Source organism: Malania oleifera, chromosome 2, assembly GCF_029873635.1.
Source record: "Malania oleifera isolate guangnan ecotype guangnan chromosome 2, ASM2987363v1, whole genome shotgun sequence".
NCBI classification, from domain to species: Eukaryota; Viridiplantae; Streptophyta; class Magnoliopsida; order Santalales; family Ximeniaceae; genus Malania; species Malania oleifera.
In genome coordinates, this window is record NC_080418.1 from 37,797,837 (window position 1) to 37,819,513 (window position 21,677).

At 34.1% G+C, this 21,677-nt stretch overlaps 1 protein-coding gene across 1 annotated transcript in view; it reads right to left on the reverse strand.

Moving 5' to 3' along the window:
* Positions 1-20,337, reverse strand: part of LOC131148492 (magnesium transporter MRS2-11, chloroplastic) — a 41,251-nt gene extending 20,914 nt beyond the window's left edge. The window contains exons 1-9 of the mRNA XM_058098203.1: positions 19,839-20,337; positions 12,557-12,629; positions 12,283-12,353; positions 11,485-11,570; positions 11,275-11,365; positions 7,656-7,724; positions 5,414-5,494; positions 5,157-5,322; positions 5,037-5,082 (exon numbers count right to left, since the gene is read on the reverse strand). Coding sequence (XP_057954186.1) covers positions 5,037-5,082; positions 5,157-5,322; positions 5,414-5,494; positions 7,656-7,724; positions 11,275-11,365; positions 11,485-11,570; positions 12,283-12,353; positions 12,557-12,629; positions 19,839-20,195 — 1,040 coding nt within the window. The 5' untranslated portion in view covers positions 20,196-20,337. The remainder of the gene's footprint in view (positions 1-5,036; positions 5,083-5,156; positions 5,323-5,413; positions 5,495-7,655; positions 7,725-11,274; positions 11,366-11,484; positions 11,571-12,282; positions 12,354-12,556; positions 12,630-19,838) is intronic.
* Between the last annotated feature and the right edge of the window lie 1,340 nt (positions 20,338-21,677).

The window sequence follows — 21,677 nt, forward strand, 5'->3', positions numbered from 1 at the left end:
GCCCGTTTTTTTTACTAATCAAATTTTTTTTGAGAATTTGTTGGTTCTTTAATATTTGACAAATAAAGATGTGCGCAGTTTAAACCCAAAAGGCTTTGATAAAAGCACTATTGGGAAAAAATAAAATGCTTAGTAATTTTGCATATGACTAAAGGGATGAGATGAGTTTTGATAGCAATCTAGTGATGTCTTTCAGATTGTATTCCAAGAGTAGTTCTTAAAAGAAAAAAAAGATTATCACCAATTTATGGCTAAAATTGGAATCACTATACATGACAAAGTCTCTCACTATTAAATTATATATTTGAAGCTAAGCTTGTAAATTTTTCACATGGCATGCCCATGAAAACCCATGTTGATGAATCCAATTCCATTATCACAAATTTGAATTCAATTGATGTCAAAATTGAAGAAGAAAATCAAGTCCTTTTATTTGTCATGTTCCTTACTCCATTCCAACAAGAATTTTAGAGAAACCTTCCAATTTGGTAGAGATACTATTCCTTTAGAGAATGTTAAGGACTCATTGTTCTCCAAAGAATTGCTTGAGAAGCACATTGTAGGAAATAATAGTGAAGGATAGGGAGATGCTTTGGTAGCCATGAGAAGGTCTGGGCAGCAAACCCATATCAAGATCAAGACATGCAAATAAATTTTGCAAATATTGCAATAATAGAGTATACATCCTGTTGCAAGTTGAAGAAGAAGAATCAAGAGCAAACAAGGGTGTAATCAAAGGAAGAATGAGAAAGAGGTCGAAGAAAATGTTTTCGTGAATGAATTCGAAAGTGTTGAATTTGTTCTCTCCATGACTAGTGATGCATGCTTTAAAAATGTCATGAATTCAGCAATGCTCATTTCATACATGTTTAAAAGGAACTGGTTTTCTCATATGAACTGGTCTCCAGGGGGTTGTGTTGATGGAGAACAATGTAGATTGTAAAATTGTTGGGACTGGGTAGAAATCAAAATGCATAATGGTATCACGAGAGCTCTCAATGAATTTCAACATATTCTAGACATGAAGAAGAATCTTTTTTCTCTTAGAGCTCTTGATGTCAAAGGGTACAAGTACTTTGCAAAAGGTGCAATTATGCAACAAGGTGCACTTGTTATTCTGAAAGCAAAGAAATTACCTCCTAATTTATGTATCTTGCAAGGTGCTATAGTTTCAAGTGTTTCTGTTGTTTCTCAATCCTCTGTTAGATTTCAACATTACCAAATTATGAAATATGAGGTTTGGACATATGAGCGAGCAAAATGAGGTCTTCTTTGCAGCCAAAGTAAAGGAAGGATGGAATTATGTGGACATTATGTGTTTGAAAAGTAAAGAGGAGTCACTTTAAACACCAATGTCCACAAAACCAAAGGAACTTTGTATTATATTTGTTCTGACCTCTGAGGACTTCTCATGTTCCTTCTAAAGGTGGCGCTTGATACTTTCTTACTTTTATACACTACTCAAGAAAGATCTTGGGTTTTCTTTCTGAAGCACAAGGACAAACATTCAAATATTTCAGGTAAAGAAATGTAAAAATTGAAAAATAAATAGAAAAGAAGGTCAAGTAGCTCAGAATTGATAATTGATTGAAAATTTAGTTATCTTAGTTTAAAGAGTTCTACAAAAATGAAGGTTCTGTTAAGCATAAGATAATTAAATATACACCAAAAAATGGGGTAGTTGGGCTGATGAACAGAAGCAAATTGCATGCTCTTAAATATTAGGTTGCTGAGGGATTTTTGGTAAAGGCATGCTATTTGCTAAATTGTTTTCCAAGAGCCCATAAGAGGTATGGTTTGATAATTATTCTAATATGAAAATTTTTGGGTGTCTTGCCAATGTACATAAAGGAATAGTAGAGCCAAGAGCTAATAAAAGTATCTTTCTAGGTTATGCGGCCAAGGTAAAGGGATGTAGTTGTGGTGTCCCGATCCCAAGTTAGCCAAGGAGATGCTGCTTTTGATGAGTCAGCAATGCTTAACCCAAGGAAGGAAAACGCTGCCAGTCCAAAAATATGAGTAGTTCAAGAATAACACCAAGAAAGTGGAGAGTCAATAGTGTTTAACCCAAATAAGGAGAAAGCTGTCATTCTAGAATGTGACCAAGTTAAGAACAACACCAAGAAAGTAGAGATAGAATATGACTTTGTGCCTTTGTAGGAGAGTACTCCTGGTCAACTTGATTCAATCAAGGATACTAGAGATACACGAGAGATGCAATAGGAGGAGTCATATGGCATTGCCGAATATAGATCAAGAAGAGAGATCATATTACCTTCAAAGTATAATAATGTTGCATAGTTTTTTCATTCTAATCCTATCATGCTTTAACAGTTGCACAAGAAACTAGTGAAACTAGAGAACCCATTACACATTTAGAAGCAATTTCTTGTGTTGATTCCACTAAGTGATTAATGGTTATGAAAGAGGAGAATGATTCTTTACACAAGCATCACACTTAGGAACCAATATAACCTCTCAAGGGAAAGAAGATTGTAGGTAGCAAATGGGTCTTCAACAAAAAAGGAAGATACTCCAGGAGTTGAGAACGCAAAGTGTAAGGCATGGTAGCTAAAGGTTATATCAAATTGTAGGAGTAGAATTTAACGATGTTTTCTCTCCTATTGCTAAACATACCTCTAGTCGTGTATTATTATATATTATTGTTATAAATGATTTGGAATTAGATAGTTAAATGTTAAAACGATTTTTCTATATGGTAGACTTGAGGAAAGGATTTACATGTGTCAGCCTAAAGGTTTTATTATTGATGGAAACAAAGACCATGTTTGTCTGTTAAAGAAATCATTGTGTGGCCTAAAGCCATCTCCTCATCAATGATATAAAAAGTTTGACTCCGTTATGTTGCAAAATGGTTCTTTCTAGGAGCAAACATGACAGTTGCGTCCTGTTTGAGAAACATAAAGATGGTTTCATTAACTTGTTGCCATATGTTGATGATATGCTTATTGCTTCTAAAGACAAATCTAAGATCAACTGGTTGAAAGTAGAGCATGCCAAGGAATTTGAAATAAAAGATTTAGGAGCAACCAAGAAGATCCTTGGCATGGAAATTCACATGAATTGAAAGGAAGGATTGTTGTATTTGACACAACATAAATATTTTGAAGAAGTATTGGAGCATTTTGGCATGAAAAATGCTAAACAAGTCATCACTCCACTTTCTGCTCATTTTCGAATTTATTTTGTTTTGTCTCCAAAATCAAATAATGAAAGCGACTGCATGTCACACATTACTTATTTTAGTGTAGTTGGAAGTCTAATGTACGCCATGATTTGTACTTATCCAAATATTTCACACGTCATCAGTGTTGTCAGCAAATACATGGATAAATGAAGTAAAGAGCATTTGAAAGTGGCCAAATGGATGCTTCGATATCTAAAAAAGGTACTTCTAATGCTTATTTAGGATTTGGGAGACATAAGACCAATGTTGTTGGTGTTATCTCCTACTGAGGCAGAATACATACCAATAACTGAGGCAATTAAAGAAGCTAATTGGTTAAGAGGTTTGGTTGGTGAGCATACATCCTGTTAGGATAAGACTATTGTTCGTTTTGGTAGCTACTAGGTAGGGTGCTAGTTATTTAACTAGGATTAAATGTTTCATGAAAGGACAAAGCACATTATGTGGGATACCATTTTGTTATTGTATAAAAGGACAAAAAGCATTTATGTGGGGTACCTTTTTTTTTCTTGATATTATCTCACAATTGAAAATTGTGTAAAGAAAATTGTTACTACTGATGAGAGTGCAAATATGTTGATAAAGCCTCTACCGTTGACCAAGTTCAAGCATTCCTCTCACTTGATTTAGCAGTTCTTGAGATATGCCCCTCCATGGCATAAGATGGAGAAGATGGAAGAAGAAATTTATCATCTATGGAGATCCACTACGACGAGCCGGCCCCATGCGTAAGGCTCTCATTTTTCCTCCTATGCTGGGTCAACATTTTGCACCTATGCTTGATTATAGATAGAAATTTCTCCCTCATTCAAGGAGAGGAGAAAATAAATAAAGAGAAAGTTGGCTTGAAGGGAAGTTAATTTGTCCCCCTGATTTGAGGGGTTTATTTAAGGGAGTGTTTATATGGTTTCCTGGTTCTTTCTTTGAGCATGACATTTTTCATGTTTTCGCATTTGCTCGAGAAAATTTTGCTGCAACCTTTGACCCATGAATGCATGATATAAACCGAACCACGTAAATCTTGTGTCTTTCAGTTTTTGCATTTCTATTTCAATATTGATTTATTTATCAATTATCATAATTCTGGACTAAAAGTTAAGAGAATAAAAAAACAGAGGTTCTCCCAATAAAAGTAAAAACAGAACTACAGAAGAGTTGCCCCTCAATCTCTTCACAAATAATTCAATGAAACATTTTGGTAGACAAAATGGTTTTACAAAAACATTTGGATTAAGAAATTGATGCTCCTATCTAGATATTTTTTATTTCAACTTGAAGAATTTCTATATGTTAAATAAATTTCAAAATTTCTGCAGATAAGAATCATAAACAATGGAACTGAAAAAATGCTTCAAAAAACTTCAGCAAACAACAGATTGAATCTCTTTACACACACACACACTGATCATGTTTCGTAATTGGGGGTGAAGCTAGGATTTTTAAAGGGGACAGAGGAGGTCAATGTGATATAATGTGAAGGGTAATGGGATCAAACACCATAAAATGGGGCCAATTTTATTTTTTACTATTTTGATACAGTGATCATTTTATAAAAATAAATAAAGGGGGTTTAAAATGCATGTAGCTTCACCATGTTCTTAGCAGTTATATTGTTCTTGATTGAATGTTTGGGAAAGAATTATAAAAAATGTAAAAAGCATACCATAGCAAGCACATTAAACATAAGAAACGAGTAAACGACTGGTAAATGCAGTTTGGAATAAATAAGTAGAAAGAATTCCAATTGTAATGATGTCTATATCTACCGTTGTATTGAATACCCTTCTAGATTATTTGCACACATTAAAAAATGGGACCAAGAAGAAACCTTTGAAGATAGTTTTCCAAAAGCATTTCAATTTCTTCCTCCTCTTCTGCAAATGGCAAAATCAAACCCATAGGAATTTGTAGAGTTGACATTTATTAATCAAATTTTTACATGGCTTACCTTCAGCAATCTGCTTTTCTAGTGGAACAGAGCATTCTAGATCATTGCTTCCTTTCTTGAGAGTGCAGTTTCTTCCCATTATACATATGCGGCGAATTTCATGAGGATCCTCCAGAATATCAAGCAGCATTTGTTTGAGAGCTCCTGCCCTTGAATCCAATTCAACCTTTCATGAAAAGAATTATGGATTAAATAATGTTTCTTAATACATCAGGCCTGAAAAAAAAAATTATAATTGGATAATAATTGAACCACACCAAGGTTTGCTTGCTAAGTCGAAGTTGCTCTAATATGTTGGCAGTTAATCGGTTGGGTAAAACCTCAAGCAAAGCTTGGACCTGAAGCACATGGAGTAACATAAATAATGTACTGAACACATATTAAGATAATATAAGCAGTACTTTATATATAATTCAAAGCTGTATCCATTTACAAGAGATGCATGCTGAAAGAACATGCATGGCTTATGCAGGAAAAGAGCGTAAAGAAACAAAAGTATTAAAAAGATAATAACTAATGAAGTTTCAAAGACGCATTTTCAACCTATCTAAGTGGAACAGGACAGTTGGGTGTACAACTCTATTAACTCTCCAATCAAGGGAAATGCACTATTTATCCAAACAATTGACAGACTTTTCTGAAAGTAATAAGATCAATAAATCACATTACAATTTGTTTATTTTTAAAAAAAAAATTTAATATAAGAACATCAGTGCAATGCATCACATCTAATCCTACCTCTAAACTGCTTACATAGCAAACGGTGGCTCAGAATGCTAGACTAACATTAATGTAGCAGTGGAAGCCAGGCGAAGCTGCCAGAGAGCCAGACCAACATTCAACAAGGTCATTAATCAAGTACAAAAATCTTAGAAGTTTCAACAGTTATAGTCTGGTTTAGAGTTTATAATTTATATTCATCGCTAGTGGGGAACCCATGCAATAAAAGAACTATTTATTACTACATCCTATCTCTATTTAAGAACTATTTATTACTACATCCTATCTCTATTTAAAGGGGTGGAATATAATTTAGTATAGATTAACTATTTCCTGTTTCTTTTACTTCTTTCCTATAAAAAAATGTTTTTGTTGGCTTCAAAAGTACAATGATGTTCTATAAAAAAATTTCCATATATATCCTTCATGATTGAGATCACATTAACGAGGCTCCTTTGTTCACCATTTTTACTTGTACCAAGAACATACACAAACACAACTAAGAGAGAAGAAGAGAAGTATTTGAAATGAGGAGGATTTAAATAAAACAAAACAAAAACATGTGGCTGTATATGGGAGTGTAAGAAGCAATTATAGAATAAAGTCATAAATATAACTGTTCTGTCAAGTCATTTCATTATTAAAGAGTTCACCATTTAAAGCATTTAAAATATAAAAGTCATAAATAATTTTCAGTAGCAATGAACTTTTGAACACTAAAAAGAAATTTTAAAATGCTATTAAAAAATTATATAGACACCAGCAATACAAAATGCAATAGACAAGCCCCCCATGCTATGCTAGGGATCTGGGGATGACATGCTTATGCAACCTATATATTTGTAGAGGCTATTTTCATGAATATTTAGGGGCCGTTTGGTATCACTATAAAAAACTATAGAAACGAAAATCAAAAACCAGAAACAGAAATTAAAAACCATAAACCAGCAACCTGTTTGGTTAATATTTATAAATTCAAAAAAATTAAAAACTTAATTAAAAAAGCTCATTTTCATTTTTAAATTAAATAATATTATAAAAATATGATTAAAATAATAAAATTGCAGAATAATACACATTAAAAAAAAATTATAATAAAAATAAAAATTATTATAATTATTTTACTTAATTGTTATGCTTTCAAAATTTACTTTACAATAAAAATTTTATTGAACATGACAATAGAAAAATAGTAAAAATATTTTGTAATTGAATATAATATTATTTTTTGAAATTTATGTGTATTTTTATTTTAATTATATTTAAATTTATATGATCATTTTATGTTTATTTTAATTTTAAAGTGTATAAAATCAATGATTTAATAAAAAAGAATTATTTTTGGATATTAAAATTTTTGGCAACAGGTTGCAAAATAATTGAAAACCACAAAATCTGGTTTTCAGTTTTTTAGCAAAAAACTGAAAAAAAACTGAAAACTAACAACAAAAATAGAAAACTAACAAAATAAACAAAACTGTTTTTATAATTTATTTCTTCGTTGTGTAGAAACAGAAACAAAAACAGAAAAATGAAAACAACAATGATAGCAAACAAGCCCTAAGATTTTCAGGTTTGGGTGCAACATACCCTTGCCATTGGGTGCAACAACATTTAAGTCACACACTGTAAAGGTGATTTGTCAGACCCAGTTTTTCTCCAGATAGTTTGCAGCTTGGTTCAGCATCCTCATTAAATATGGTCTTAAAACAAAATTTAGCCATAAAAATATAAAAAATAGAAAACAAGAACAAAAGCATGCTATGCTCCCATACTCACACGAGGTTCTAAATCCATTAATCTCTGTTCTAATCTCTGTATTCGTGAAAGCAAGGCAGCTTCAACAACCTACAAGCAATATATGAGAGAACCTTGAGAACTCCAAAAATGTTATGGTGAAATCATGACGTATTGGAGCAAACTTGTAGTTGATTCAATGGGCATCAAATGAAAACATATTTAGACCATAAGAGTAAATAGGAACCATTGCATTTTCTTGCAAGATTGATGTTATAAAATGACAACTCTAAGCTATATGCAAATTACTTGCATGCAGAAGGATAATAATACTAGGTCTTATACACGGTGGCGATGGTTCTTAAAAATAAAAGATAAAAATAAAGAAAGTTAATAAAATTGAGCAAGATACTGGCTGTGCTGCCAGTAGAAAATAGGAGCTCAAGTTGACAATTATAAAGGAACTACCAAAGTTAAACAATGATACACATTGAGCTGATCAGCCAAAAAAAATCCAATAAGCAAAAAAATTCATTCAAGGGCACCAAGGGAGTGCCTGCTCAACCACAAAAGAAGAGAATCATGCAAAAAAAATCTAAGGCAGTGCATATGCCCATGAAGTTTTGACCACAAGACCAAGCAAACAAAGTCTAAAAGCACATATTCTTGAGAAGTGAGAGCATCATCTCAACTCCTTCAAAAACTCTTTATATTTTTCTCTCTTCACACAAACATAAAAAAAAAAAAAAGGTGAGAATGAAAGGGAACAACACCTCTTACCTCTTTGCCAAGTTATCTATACCTATCCAAGATCAAAGTTCCTCCAGTCAAACTGAGCTACTATCCAATACAGGCCAAGAGACACAGCTAACTACCAAAAATTTTTAGTTCAAGTGTAGTGTAAGTGTAACAAATGTGACTCACTAATTCTGCAGCTTTTATACAGAGATTACATTTGTTCACCAGAATTTCCCCCATTTTTTGAAAGTTGTCAATTTGTCAAAGCATTGTTTCAAGTTGCTTCACTTGTAAAGAAAAAAAAAAAACATTTCAGTAGCAGCATTCATCTTCCAATTAGCTTTTCAGGAAAAAAATTGAGTTAATTAATTAATTTTTTTAAATGAAAAGGAAGGTTTTTAAGTTATTGAACAGCTCTCAACAATCTGGTGAACACCATTGTTGTGATGGTATCCCGTATTATCATATTGGTGAACATGGCAAACTGAATTTGTTTCACAATTTAACCCAATTTAAGGAGGAAATTTAAACTTTGAAAAAAATGGACACCTATAGTGACAGTGGAAAGCCCACAGGGGCATGGCCTGAAACTTGAGAGAGAACCTTGCTCCAATCTGATTGGCATAATATTTGTTTTACCCTTATTTTCAAATTGCTTCACATAGTGCGTGAATAGAGCAGCTGCTGTAATAAGTCAAGAAGTTGTGAGCCACTTTGTACTTTCTTCTTCATATTGAAAGTTGGTTTCCCTCTCCTTTAAGGACTACATATTGTTGAACCTCATAAATTTCTTGTCTTCATGTGTTATGTGTGTGCTTGTTTTTCTTGTTTATTTTCTTTATTGTTTTCATGTGCAACAACCATGTAAAACAAAGAGTAGAACATATAGGAAAAAAAATAGTTTTGGAACAATTTGAAGAACTCAAATAAAACTTCTTTTGTGGAACGTAGATTATAAACACAAGACCAAAAAATGCCTGGCATACTTATAGCATCAATTTATAGATGATGACACTGGAGAAAATAAAAGTAAAATCACAGATGGCCAAAAATGTAATTGGCATTAGGAAATAACTCATAGATATGATGCATGTAGCTCTGATTTCATTGCCAAGAAAATATGGCAGGCCAAGAGGGAAACTGCAATTTGCCTCCCACTATAAAGTTTGTGACATAGTTTTTACTTTCAAACTTTGATGCAAATCTCATTCCAACCTTATGGGTGATACTGTCTTGATGTTGGAGATTAAAAGTGTTGGTCATTTTTTATGGTCATGTGAAGGTGTTTTAGTTTCTTTTGAGTCAAAATACATTATATTTTGCCACAACACTAGTTACCATAGTCATTTGCATTTTCACACCATGGCATGTTCTTCTTTTGATGCAAAAATCTTTTCATGAGAAATGTGTTTTTTCTTTCTCATTGGGCACAGAAATTCTAGTAGTTCAGGCAACATTTTGAGACTGACAGCCTCCGCTTCCCACCTTTCTGCTAGTAAAAAATAGAAAATGGGGATATTTAGCATGTTTATCAGATGCAAAGGACTTTTGGTATGTTCCCCTACTGTATAGCACAGTTCCTCTCATTTAAAATAAAAAAGGAAGGATGGTTAGGAACAAATGAATGAAGAATATTGCCTCCGCAATAGAAATTGCTGTACCAGGTATTCCTTGTAGTCTTGTAGGAAAGCATACGTTAGGCCCCTTAAGAACTCACCCACGCTCAAAGTTATGCATATCTCTGTTGAAGCAAAGTTCATTTTTCAGAATTTCTGCATCAAAGCTCCACAAGAGATGGTAATTGATCATTGAGATTTACTATTTTCATTAAAGAAAAAACCACAGCTTCTGTCTTCTGTTCAATAATAAAGATTAAAAAATCAAACTTAAGGCTTCTATCTTCTCCATAGTTTTCTCTGCTATTATTTTGGATTCTCAATTAATAGAACATATTTGGTCCCTTGAATTGAAGCTTCAGATCAGCATTAAAATTCCCACGTGAAGCCCAGCATTGAAGTTCCATCAGGATTATTACCAAGCCTCAAAGCTGGATATTAGCATGAGGATTGATATAAGTTAACAATTTACCTTAATACAAGGCATGTGTGTTGTGTCATGGATTAACCATTCGTAGAAAATGGCGAATGAAATGAGATTTCTCTAGAATTAATCTAGCTTAAAACAAAAATTTCCTGTGTTCCAGCGATATTGTCAATCCTCAGTTTGGGAACCTGAGAGATGAAGTTCCATTAAGCTCTTCTGCCCCATGAGACAAATTATACTCCCTTGTCAGCTTTCTAATGGAAATGTGTCCCATTGCACAACAAAAAGAAAAAGAAAAAGAAATAGCAAGACCCTACGCAGTGGACTCGAGAGAGTGCTGTTTGCCTCATTATTCCCATGTCATTTTTTCTTTTCAAAGAAAGGGAAATTAGCATTTAATCATTAAATTTGCAAGTTTACTGCAACCAGGCAATACATATTTTCTTTTTCTTTTTTTTTTCTTTTTTTTGGAAACATGGGGAGGAGACAAAGGGTTAAGACTACTCCAATTAAGACCCTGTTTTCCATGTGCAGTTTAGTGGAAAAATTATCAAAACATACAAAGTTAGAATCCTGCAAAGGGTTGTTTTTCTTCATTAAATGCAAATGCATGTAAGACTCAAAGAAATACGGCACTCTAAATCAACCTATTTGTGTGAAATTCCAGTTAGCAGACACTTTTCACACTTTACAGAGTGTAAATGATACAACAGGGTCAGATCTACAACAATTAATAGCCACTACTGAATTTGATTTAAAAGCAAAATTTCCCCTTCAACTCCAGAAACAGTAGAACCAGACCATAATTAAACAGCAAAGCAGAAATCTGGGCATCTGACATTCCCATAAATCAAGTTGATATTTAAAACACCAAACTAACCTCTAGTTCAAATGGCATAGATGGGCCTCCGTTCATATTTCTAGGATTCAAGCGAGGCAACAATGAATCTATAAAAGCCTTCCCTCCTTTACTACAAATGATCAACAAATGCAACAAGTTTACAGTGCTAGTTCACTTTGAAAATATAAAACTAGGTTAAGAAAGGTTAAACAATAAGACATTTGGAATGCTCCAGGAGACAAAAAGTACCCGTTATAGTCAAAAATAAGGACTTGTTCCTGCATTGCTATTGCCCGTAAAGAGCCTAAATTCAGTAGAATAGCATGTTCACGGACCTATGACATCAGTCACATCACAAATAAATAATTATGTAAAACAAGATATAATTGTTGGCCAACTAAGCAAGGTGCCATGCTATATTAACAATTATAGCTAGAGAACTTAAATTCTATAAGATTAAATAGGCCAAAATAGTCAGGATGCTAATATTGTCATCCAAAGTCCCAAACATGCATACCTACAATTTGTCTTCACAACACTGATACTCGATTCCAGTGGTAAGTATTAAGCCTTTACAAAAGCCAAATGGCCATAGTTTGTCTTTCACAGAAGAAAGGTCATAGATGAGCATTGTTAAGAAATATTCTGCTCAATATTTAACCTTAAGAGTTTAAAACCACTTCCCACTTCCTAAACGAGATTGCATTTTTTTCCTCTTTTATTATTTAATCCTCAGGTATACTGATGGTTTTATTTTATTTTATTTTGTAATGACACCTTCTTGATGCATAAATATTGGAATTTTTAGCATTTTTTATGACAGATAACGGGGAATGCAAATAAAAAACTAACTGCAAAGCCATTTTCTCTGCCTCTGCAAGATTATTTTACAATGTCAAGAGTTTCTTTAATTGTTACAAGCCGAGTTCTGCACACACTTGCAGTGAAAAGGCAATATTTTGGATTTATATGCTTGACAATGGCACGCTTAATGTAATACACACAATGCAGAAAAATTAACGAAGCAATCAAAAGTTGACATGATACCAGAAGAGAAGGCATTGAATTTGTTAACCACAGTGATAAATCTACGCTCCGGACATCTCGAAGACGAAGACCTGATGTTGGGGACATTTTTCAGGAGAAAACCAGAACACACCCTATCAAATTTTGTAATTTCTATGGATTCTTTATACAGTGACCTAAACAAACAATGCAAAGAATTTTAAATTTTAGAGAACATATAATGCCGGAGCAATAATAGACTTTTGAGATTCTAAAGTGCGAATGCCATTTTTGTCTAGAACAATATCTTACTCACCACTTGACTTCAACAACTGCCGTCTATTAATTTTCCGAGTGGATACCATCCCATTTGACTTCACTTCCACCACCTTAAAATATAAATCAACATTCGTGTAAGGGTATAAATATATAACATGATTAAAAATATTTCAGCTTGCTGCCAAGTCCCAAGATTATATCATTAAAGAAAATTGACTCAATGGTTCTGTCAGTACACTGTTTTCTTCCAATTTCTTTGTAAAATTCAAGATCAGACCTTTCTCACTATTTGTTTCCTGCATGTTTCTTTGGTTATTTTCTCACCCTTGTGTTGGATATATTCTAAAGAATATGTCCCACATGAATGACATGGGTCCCACATGAAGGGTATATTTGCTATATGATAAGGGAAATGAAATGACTTATGATAAGGGTATTGAAAGGTCTTATCTATGGATTAACTAAAGGGATTGGCTTAAATAATGTGGGATTTTAATGGCTGGAAGTTTAAAAAGATTTCCTATATATATATATATATTAGCTACTGTTATGGGGAGTAGCAGTAAGGAAGAAAATTTGAGTGAATTTTCTGTAAGGATAAGGAAGAAAGGAATATAGGAAGGATGTCCTCACTCTACCTTAGTTCTTTGTTCATCAGCCATACTCCCATAAAATCTGGTGAAGGATAGAAAAGAGATCGGGGTGAAGTAAGAGAAACGATTCTTGAAGTGTTCTTACGGTTTGTATACGCCATGAATGATCCTGGTATGCTTACGTTATGGTTTCTTTTATTGTTTCCACATCAAAGATGTCATGCATATGTGAAGAACATGATAATTAAAGATCCTATTTACAGCATAATAATGGTACAAATTCTTACATGTGGTATCAAGCAAGGTTGAAAATTGTCATGATTTTCTTTTAAATATAAAGATAGTTTCAGCTAACACCTTTCGATCTCGTTATTGTTTCACATGTAAAGTTTGTGTTTATGGTATTTTTCCGTTTTGATTTAGGAAAATTCATATGGTATTTGCTGTGTTGCCAGAGTTAAAAAGCTTTATTCAGCATTTTTTATCCACAGTTCATTTTTCTTTTTAGTAAGTGGTAACTGGTAACATAAAAAAAAAAAAGAAAAAAGGAATAGATCTGTGTATTTGCATGGAACAGCAATGTTAATGGTTGCATCAATTGATGTGCACCTGCACCTAATGGGGATGCTGCCACAGTTACTCATATGCTGTGTTAGAATAATTTTGTGTTCTTTTTGTCTTGATTATAACTTCATGTTTATGTAAAGGAATTGGAAAGGGAGTTCAAAATATAATTGTTTGTTGTTTTATTGTTTCATTATGGAACACTCACATGTTTTATAATAGTAAATTGATAATGGTGGGAATGTTATGGACCCATTTTGAGTTGGGTGAATAATTGTATTTAAGCATGCATGGGCTACCGGTTTTTTACATGAAAGTAAGCAAGTAAAATTCTTATAGTGGGGAATTGGTTATCTGCTGTGAACTTGGACAATTTTTGCTGTGTAAGGTATCAATCAATGTTTATTTTATGGTTAGCATGCTGTCACCAGAGTGATCTTGCTAAGAAAAGCTATAAACATAGAATTGAAATATGATTTTGAAAAAAAAAAATATTATAGAATGGTTATTGTTTTATTATGGTTGACCCAAAGGTGCACCAATTTCAAGTAATCACTGAATTAGTCAGGATAATTGAAAGAATGATAGTGAGATTGGGATGGATGCCCAAAGGTGACAGACCAATCGAACTTTAAAAGGTTATCAATTATGCCTGGGTGAATGAAAATCACCATTCAAAGTAAATGTTAGTATATTGCATAAGTTGATCCAAAGATTGAACGCAATTTACTAATGAAAATGTTTTACTCAAAGCATTAATGTTATTATTGTTTTATCGCATTGTCTGTTCCTGTTTCACTACATTTGCTAGCTTCTTCTGTTCCGATCTTTAATGGGACAAGTTTCTCTGACTGGAATGAACAGATTCAGTTTCACCTTGGTGTTCTGGATCTGGACTTAGCTCTGCGAATAGATAGCTATTACTAAAACAAGCAGTTCGGAGCAGCGAGCTTTGTATAGGTCATGGGAAAGGTCGAACATATTGAGTATTATGTTCATGCGGATGTGTATAGAAAACAATATTAAATCAACACTTCCTTAACTAAAAAATGCAAAGGAATATCTTAAGGCTATGGAAGATCGTTCTGGTTCAGTAGACAAGTCCCTTGCAAGGAGTTTAATGGCTGAACTTACCACAATGAAGTTTGATGGTAGCCGAGGGATGAACGAACATGTCCTGGATATGAATAATCTAGCTGCTAGACTTAATTCTCTGGGAATGAATGTTGATGAAAGCTTCCTTGTTCAGTTTATTTTGAATTCTCTGCCTCCTCAGTATGGGCATTTTCATATTCACAATAACACTATTAAAGAAAAGTGGAATGCGAATGAATTGGCAAGCATGTTAATTCAAGAAGAGGCAAGGCTTAAACAACAAGGACAACATTCAATTAATGTCATGAGTCATGCAGTTGGAAGTAAAGGAAAGAAATCAAAGAAAGGTTTAAAGAAAGATCCATTGAAGGTAGTGGGTACTTCTTATGGCAATGAGGCTCACAAGAAGGAACATAATGGACCAAAGTGTTATTTCTGTCATGGCTATGGGCATTTAAAGAAAAGCTGCCCGAAGCGTAAAGCTTGGTTCAAAAAGAAAGGTAAGCTTTTAGCTATGTATGTTTCGAATCAAACATGACACAAGTTCCTTCTAACACATGGTGGATTGACTCTGGTTCTACTGTTCATGTTTCAAATTCGATGCAAGGATACCATACGATCTAGAGCGTAAAGGAAAATGAACACTTTATAGTCTTGGGGAATGGAAATCAAGTACCTATTGTTGGCATTGGAACCTTTCGGTTGTATTTAGAGTCGGGTCATTGTTTAGACCTATTTGATACTTTTTATCTTCCAAACATTTCTAGGAACTTAATTTTCATGTCCAGATTAGGCAATGACGGTTATGGTTTGTATTTTGAACATAAAGGTTTTCGCCTAATGAAAGGAGGCTTATGTGTTGGTTCTGGTGTTTTGTATGAAGAGCTGTATAAATTTAATCTTAATGAAAATTTTGCTGAAGCACTCCTCACCCTGCATCATAATGTTGGAACTAAACGTAGTAGAGTTGATGAAAATTCCTCTTTCTTGTGGCATAAAATGCTGGGTCATTTATCCAGAAATAGAATGGACAGATTAGTAAAATATGAGATTCAGATGAACCTTGATTTTACTGATTTCGATGTATGTGTTGATTGCATTAAAGAAAAGCAAACCAAACATACAAAGAAAAGAGCCACAAGAAGTGGAAATTTTCTGGAGATTGTTCATACTGATGTATATGGACCTTTTGACTCACCATCTTATAGTGGAGAAAAGTATTTTATCACCTTCATTGATGATTTTTCACGTTATGGTTATGTCTATCTATCACATGAAAAGTCTCAGGCAATAGATGCTTTAAAAACATATATTGCTGAAGTTGAGTGACAATTAGCTAGGAAGGTGAAAATTATTAGATTTGATAGAGGTGGTGAGTATTATAGTAGGTATGATGGAATTAGACAATGTCCAAGTCCATTTGCTAAATTCCTATAAGAGCATGGTATTTGTGCGCAATACACAATGCGTACACCTCAACAAAATGGTGTAGTTGAAAGGCGTAATCGTACTCTTATGGAAATGGTTAGGAGTATGTTAAGTAATTCCTCAGTACCCATTTCATTATGGATGGAGGCCCTTAAACAGTTGTTTATGTGCTTAATCGGGTTCCTAGTAAGGCAGTTTAGAAAACTCCTTTTGAATTATGGACAGAGAGGAAATCGAGTTTAAGGCACTTTCATATTTGGGGTTGTCCAGTAGAGGTTAGAATCTATAATCCACACGAAAAGCAATTGGATTCTAGAACTGTGAGTGGGTACTTTATTGGATACCCACAAAAGTCTAAAGGGTATAGGTTTTGTTGTCCTAACCATAGTATGAGAATTGTTGAAACCGGTAATGCCAAGTTCCTTGAAAATGATGAAATTAGTGGGAGTGATGTATCACGTAATGTGGTCATTAAAGAAATTCGGGTTCCTATCCCAATATTAGACCTTTAACAGATATTGTTGTTCCTCCAGTTATTGAACGGTATGATAACATTGAACAACAATCTAGTGATCTGTCACTTCATAATGAAAATGTCACCATTGAACCAATTGCAGAACAATCACAGGAAATAGTATTAAGGAGATCTCAAAGAGTAAGGAGATCAGCTATTTCAGATTATTATTTGGTATATCTACAGGAATCTGATTATGATGTAGGGACTAGTAAAGATCCGGTTACATTTTCACAAGCTATTGAAAGCAATGATTTTGAAAAGTGGATCAATGCCATAAATGATGAGTTGAAATCCATGGAATAGAATAAATTCTAGGATATCGTTGATTTTCCTGAAGGTTTTAAAACAATTGGGTGTAAATGGGTCTTTAAGACCAAACACGACTGTAATGGCAATATTGAATGATATAAAGCTAGACTTGTAGCAAAGAGTTTCACTCAAAAGGAAGGTGTTGATTACAAAGAGACGTTCTCTCTTGAATCTAAAAAGGACTCTCTTAGAATCATAATGACTTTGGTGGCTCATTTTGATTTAGAGTTACACCAAATGGATGTGAAAACTGCTTTTCTGAATGGGAATTTAGACAAAGAGGTGTATATGGATCTTCCTGAAGGTTTAATGATTGGAGCAAAGGAGCATATGGTTTGAAAATTAAAGAAGTCAATATATGGACTTAAACAAACTTCCAGACAATGATATTTTAAGTTCCATGACACCATCACGACCTTTGGATTTAAGGAAAATACCATTGATCGGTGTATATCTAAAGGTTAGTGGGAGCCAGTTTATCTTTCTGATTCTATATGTTGATGATATTTTTTCTTGCCAGTAAAGATCTTGGTTTGTTGAATGACACCAAGAGATTTCTTTCTATGAACTTTGAAATGAAAGATATGGGTGAGGCAACCTAAGTGATACCGTGATAGATCACATGGATTGTTGGGGTTGTCTCAGAAGGGATATATCAATAAAGTTCTAGAAAGATTTCATATTGATGAATGTAAGCCCACTCCTGCTCCTATCTGTAAAGGGGACAATTTTGGTGCAAAGGATTGTCCACAGAATGAATTAGAAAAGAAAAGAATGGAAAATATTCCTTCTGCATCTGTAGTTGGAAGTCTGATGTATGTGCAGACTTGTACAAGACTAGATATTAGTTTTGCAGTTGGGATGATCGAGAGATACCAAAGTAATCCCGGAATTGAGCATTGGAAAGCTGCAAAGAAAGTTTTGAGATATTTGAAAGGAACGAGACATTATATGCTCACATATCAAAGATCAGATCAGTTGGAGGTGATTGGTTACTCCGACACAGATTTTGCTGAATGTGTTGACAGTTGAAAGTCAACTTATGGTTATTTGTTCTTATTAGATGGAGGAGCAATATCATGAAAGTGCATCAAACAGACTATCATAGCAGCATCTACTATGCAAGCTGAATTTGTGGCATGCTTTGAGGCCACAATTCATGCTTTGTGGTTGCGGAACTTTATCTCAGAACTTGGAATTGTTGACAGTATAGCCAAGCCGCTGAGAATTTATTGCGATAATTTCGCAGCAGTCTTTTTCTCCAAAAACGACAAATATTCTAATGGCGCTAAGCATATGGAGCTCAAATATTTGGTTGTTAAGGAGGAAGTTCGGAAATAAACAGTACTTATAGAACATATAAGGAATGAGCTCATAATAGCACATCTTTTAACTAAGGGGTTGACACCGAAGACATTTAAGGAACATGCTGATCACATGGGTCTTTGTTGTAATCCCTGATATATAATTGTGGATCTTTATGTTTTGTTCTATAACATGTATAATGATATCACTAATGGTGTTTCTAAACATTATTCCTGTTTACCATTAATTACATAATTATGGAGATGGATCATTGTTAACAGGAATGGTCTTTGACAAAGACATTACAGGGACATTATGGTTACTTCCTATTATGGTTTGTAGTTAAATGATTTGCTAGTATTTGTAGTACATGGAAGGGAAGATGTCGCTTTGATAATATTTACCGCAATTATGATATTATGATAATCTCACTAAAAGTATGCATAAACTAATAATTGTGCACATATTATGGTTATATTGTTAATCCAAATTAATGTCATTCATATGAACCAAGTGGGAGAAAATGTTGGATATATTCCAAAGAATAAGTCCCACATGAATGACATGGGTCCCACATGAAGGGTATGTGTCCTATATGATAAGGGAAATGAAATGACTTATGATAAGAGTATTGAAAGGTCTTATCTCTGGATTAACTAAAGGGATTAGCTTAAATAATGTGGGATTTTAATGGCTGGAAGTTTAGAAAGAGGTTCTCATATATATACATACATATATATTAGCTACTGCTATGGGGAGTAGCTGTAAGGAAGAAAATCTGAGTGAATTTTCTATAAGGATAAAAGGAAGAAAGGAATATAGGAAGGATTGTCCTCTCTCTACCTTAACTCTCTGTTCATCGGCCATACTCCCATAAAATCTGGTGAAGGATAGAAAAGAGATCGGGGTGAAGCGAAAGAAACGATTCTTGAAGTGTTCTTACGGTTTGTATACACCATGAATGATCCCATGTTTACGTTATGGTTTCTTTTATTGTTTCCGCATCAAAGATGTCATGCATATATGAAGAACATGATAATTAAAGATCCTATTTAAGGCATAACAATGGTACAAATTCTTACACCTTGAAGTCTGAAAAACCTTGCAACCACATTAGAATGTTCTTTCTTACCGGTGAGACCATATGTCCACTTAGGTAATTGCAATAAGAAAATCACCTCAACCAAATATCCTCCATGGCTCGCAAATTGCAGGCACGTTTTTCTTTTACATTCATAGGCTCTAAAAATGGAATTCAATTTACATTTGGCCGCTAAAAAGGCAGAAAGTTCTTTTAGCATTGCAATTGTTATTCATGATTGGATTGGTTGCCAAGGAAAAATAGAAGTAGGAAAATATAGAAATTCTTTTTTTTAAAAATCCACCTATCTGAGTCTACTAAAACCACTTGACTTCCTCCTTAAGAAGATTTTTCTAGACTGCTCATTCCCTCATTTCTCGGCACTCAAACAGATCATTCTAAACAAACACGGCAGAAAACAGCATACCTCGTAAACCGGCTCTCGAATTCCAAGAGAGAGGCCGTCGCCGGAAGACGCCGCGTTTCTCAGCGAATTCTGGCGCGGCTCGGGCTGGCTCTGGTCCCCACCTTCTTCGGAGTCGCTGGAAATGCTCTCCAATTGGCTCCAGCGATCCTCCTCCGACGATTTGGTGGAGCACTTTACTCTGAAGGAGAGCCTCAGCGCGAGGGGAAACACAGAGCTCAAGCCCTGCTGCAGGGAGATCTGAGGCGGACTCGGCCACGAAGAGGGGAAAAGGAGGTAGTGAGAGGAGGATGAAGGGGAGGAAGAGGAGTGGAGAGGGAATTGGAGGAGATGAGGAGACGGCAATGGAGGAGCAGCCATTTCTGCGACTGAGCTTCGCCGGAGCTCATGTAGAGGTGAGACGACGAAGGAGAAGAGAAGAGATGAGGGGAGCAAAAAGAGCAGAGTCACGTTGTGTGCTCCGCCTCCGACCGCACGGAAGTTTTTGTGCTTGTGGATAGCATTTAGCGGGCATGTCTGCGACTGTCACTGGTAGGTATTTCTGTATGCCGACGTGGCACCTTCTTATTTGCCACTACTAAACTAAATTACGGGTGGTTGGAGGCTTTTCTTCCCCCTTTTTTTTTTTGGAAGGTGGTTGGATATACTGTTTGAGTTTTAAAAAAATTTTAAAAATTTGTGCAGCAAAATGAATAAAATCCATTAATCTGAATATAATTTTATTTTGTAGCCCGTTAAAAGAATTTTAAAATATCTACTCAATTGTTAAATGAACCAAGTTTGTTACATTTGCTTAATTCATTGTGAAAAATATCTATAGTCCAAACCTAACCAACAATCATGCAAGAAGTTCAAACAGTAAGTCCCGAAATAACTTAAACTTTAGATACTTAGACATTACTCAAAGACTAAAATATGTTAGAATTTAATATTGTTATTTTTTGAAAATGGGATCTTTATTTTATCATGATCTTCACTTATATATGTGAGCTTTGATGCAGAAAAATAAAGAAAACCATAAATTCACATACCAGGATCGTTCATGGTGTATGTCAACCGAGAAAAACATTTCAAGAAACCATTTCTCTCGCTTCACCCGATCTCTTTCTGTAATTCACCAGATTTTATGGGAGTAGAGCTGATGAACAGAGAGCAAAGGGTAGAGAGAGGTCAATTTCCTATATCACTTTTCTTTTCATTCCATTAAATTCCCATAAGCTACTCCTCATAATAGTAGATATATCGGAAAACCCTTCAACTTCCAACTATTAAGTCTCACATTATTTTCAAAACTAATCTCTTTTAGGTAATCCATAACATGAGCATTCATTACCCTTATCATATGTGACATATATCCTTCATGTGAGACTCATATCATTCATGTGGAATATATCCTTACATTCTCCCACTTGGCTTATATAAATGACATTAATACGAATCAACAAGATAATCATAATATGCGCATAACATTAGCTTATTCATACTTTAGTGAGATTACCATAATATCATAATTAAATAACTCACTAACACGAATCATAGCAGTAAATATCATTAAAGCAACATCTTCCCTTCCATGTACTACAAATGCTAGCAAATTACTTAATTATAATCCATAATAGGAAGTAACCACAATGTCCATGTAATATCTTTGTCAAAGACCATTCTTGTCAACAATAATCCATCTCCATAATTACGTAATTGATGGGAAACAAGAAAAATGTTCAGAAACACTGTAATTGATATCATTATACATGCTATAGAACAAAAACATAAAGATCCACAATCGTATATCAGGAATTATAACAAAGACTCATGTGATCAGTATGTTCCTTAAATGTCTTT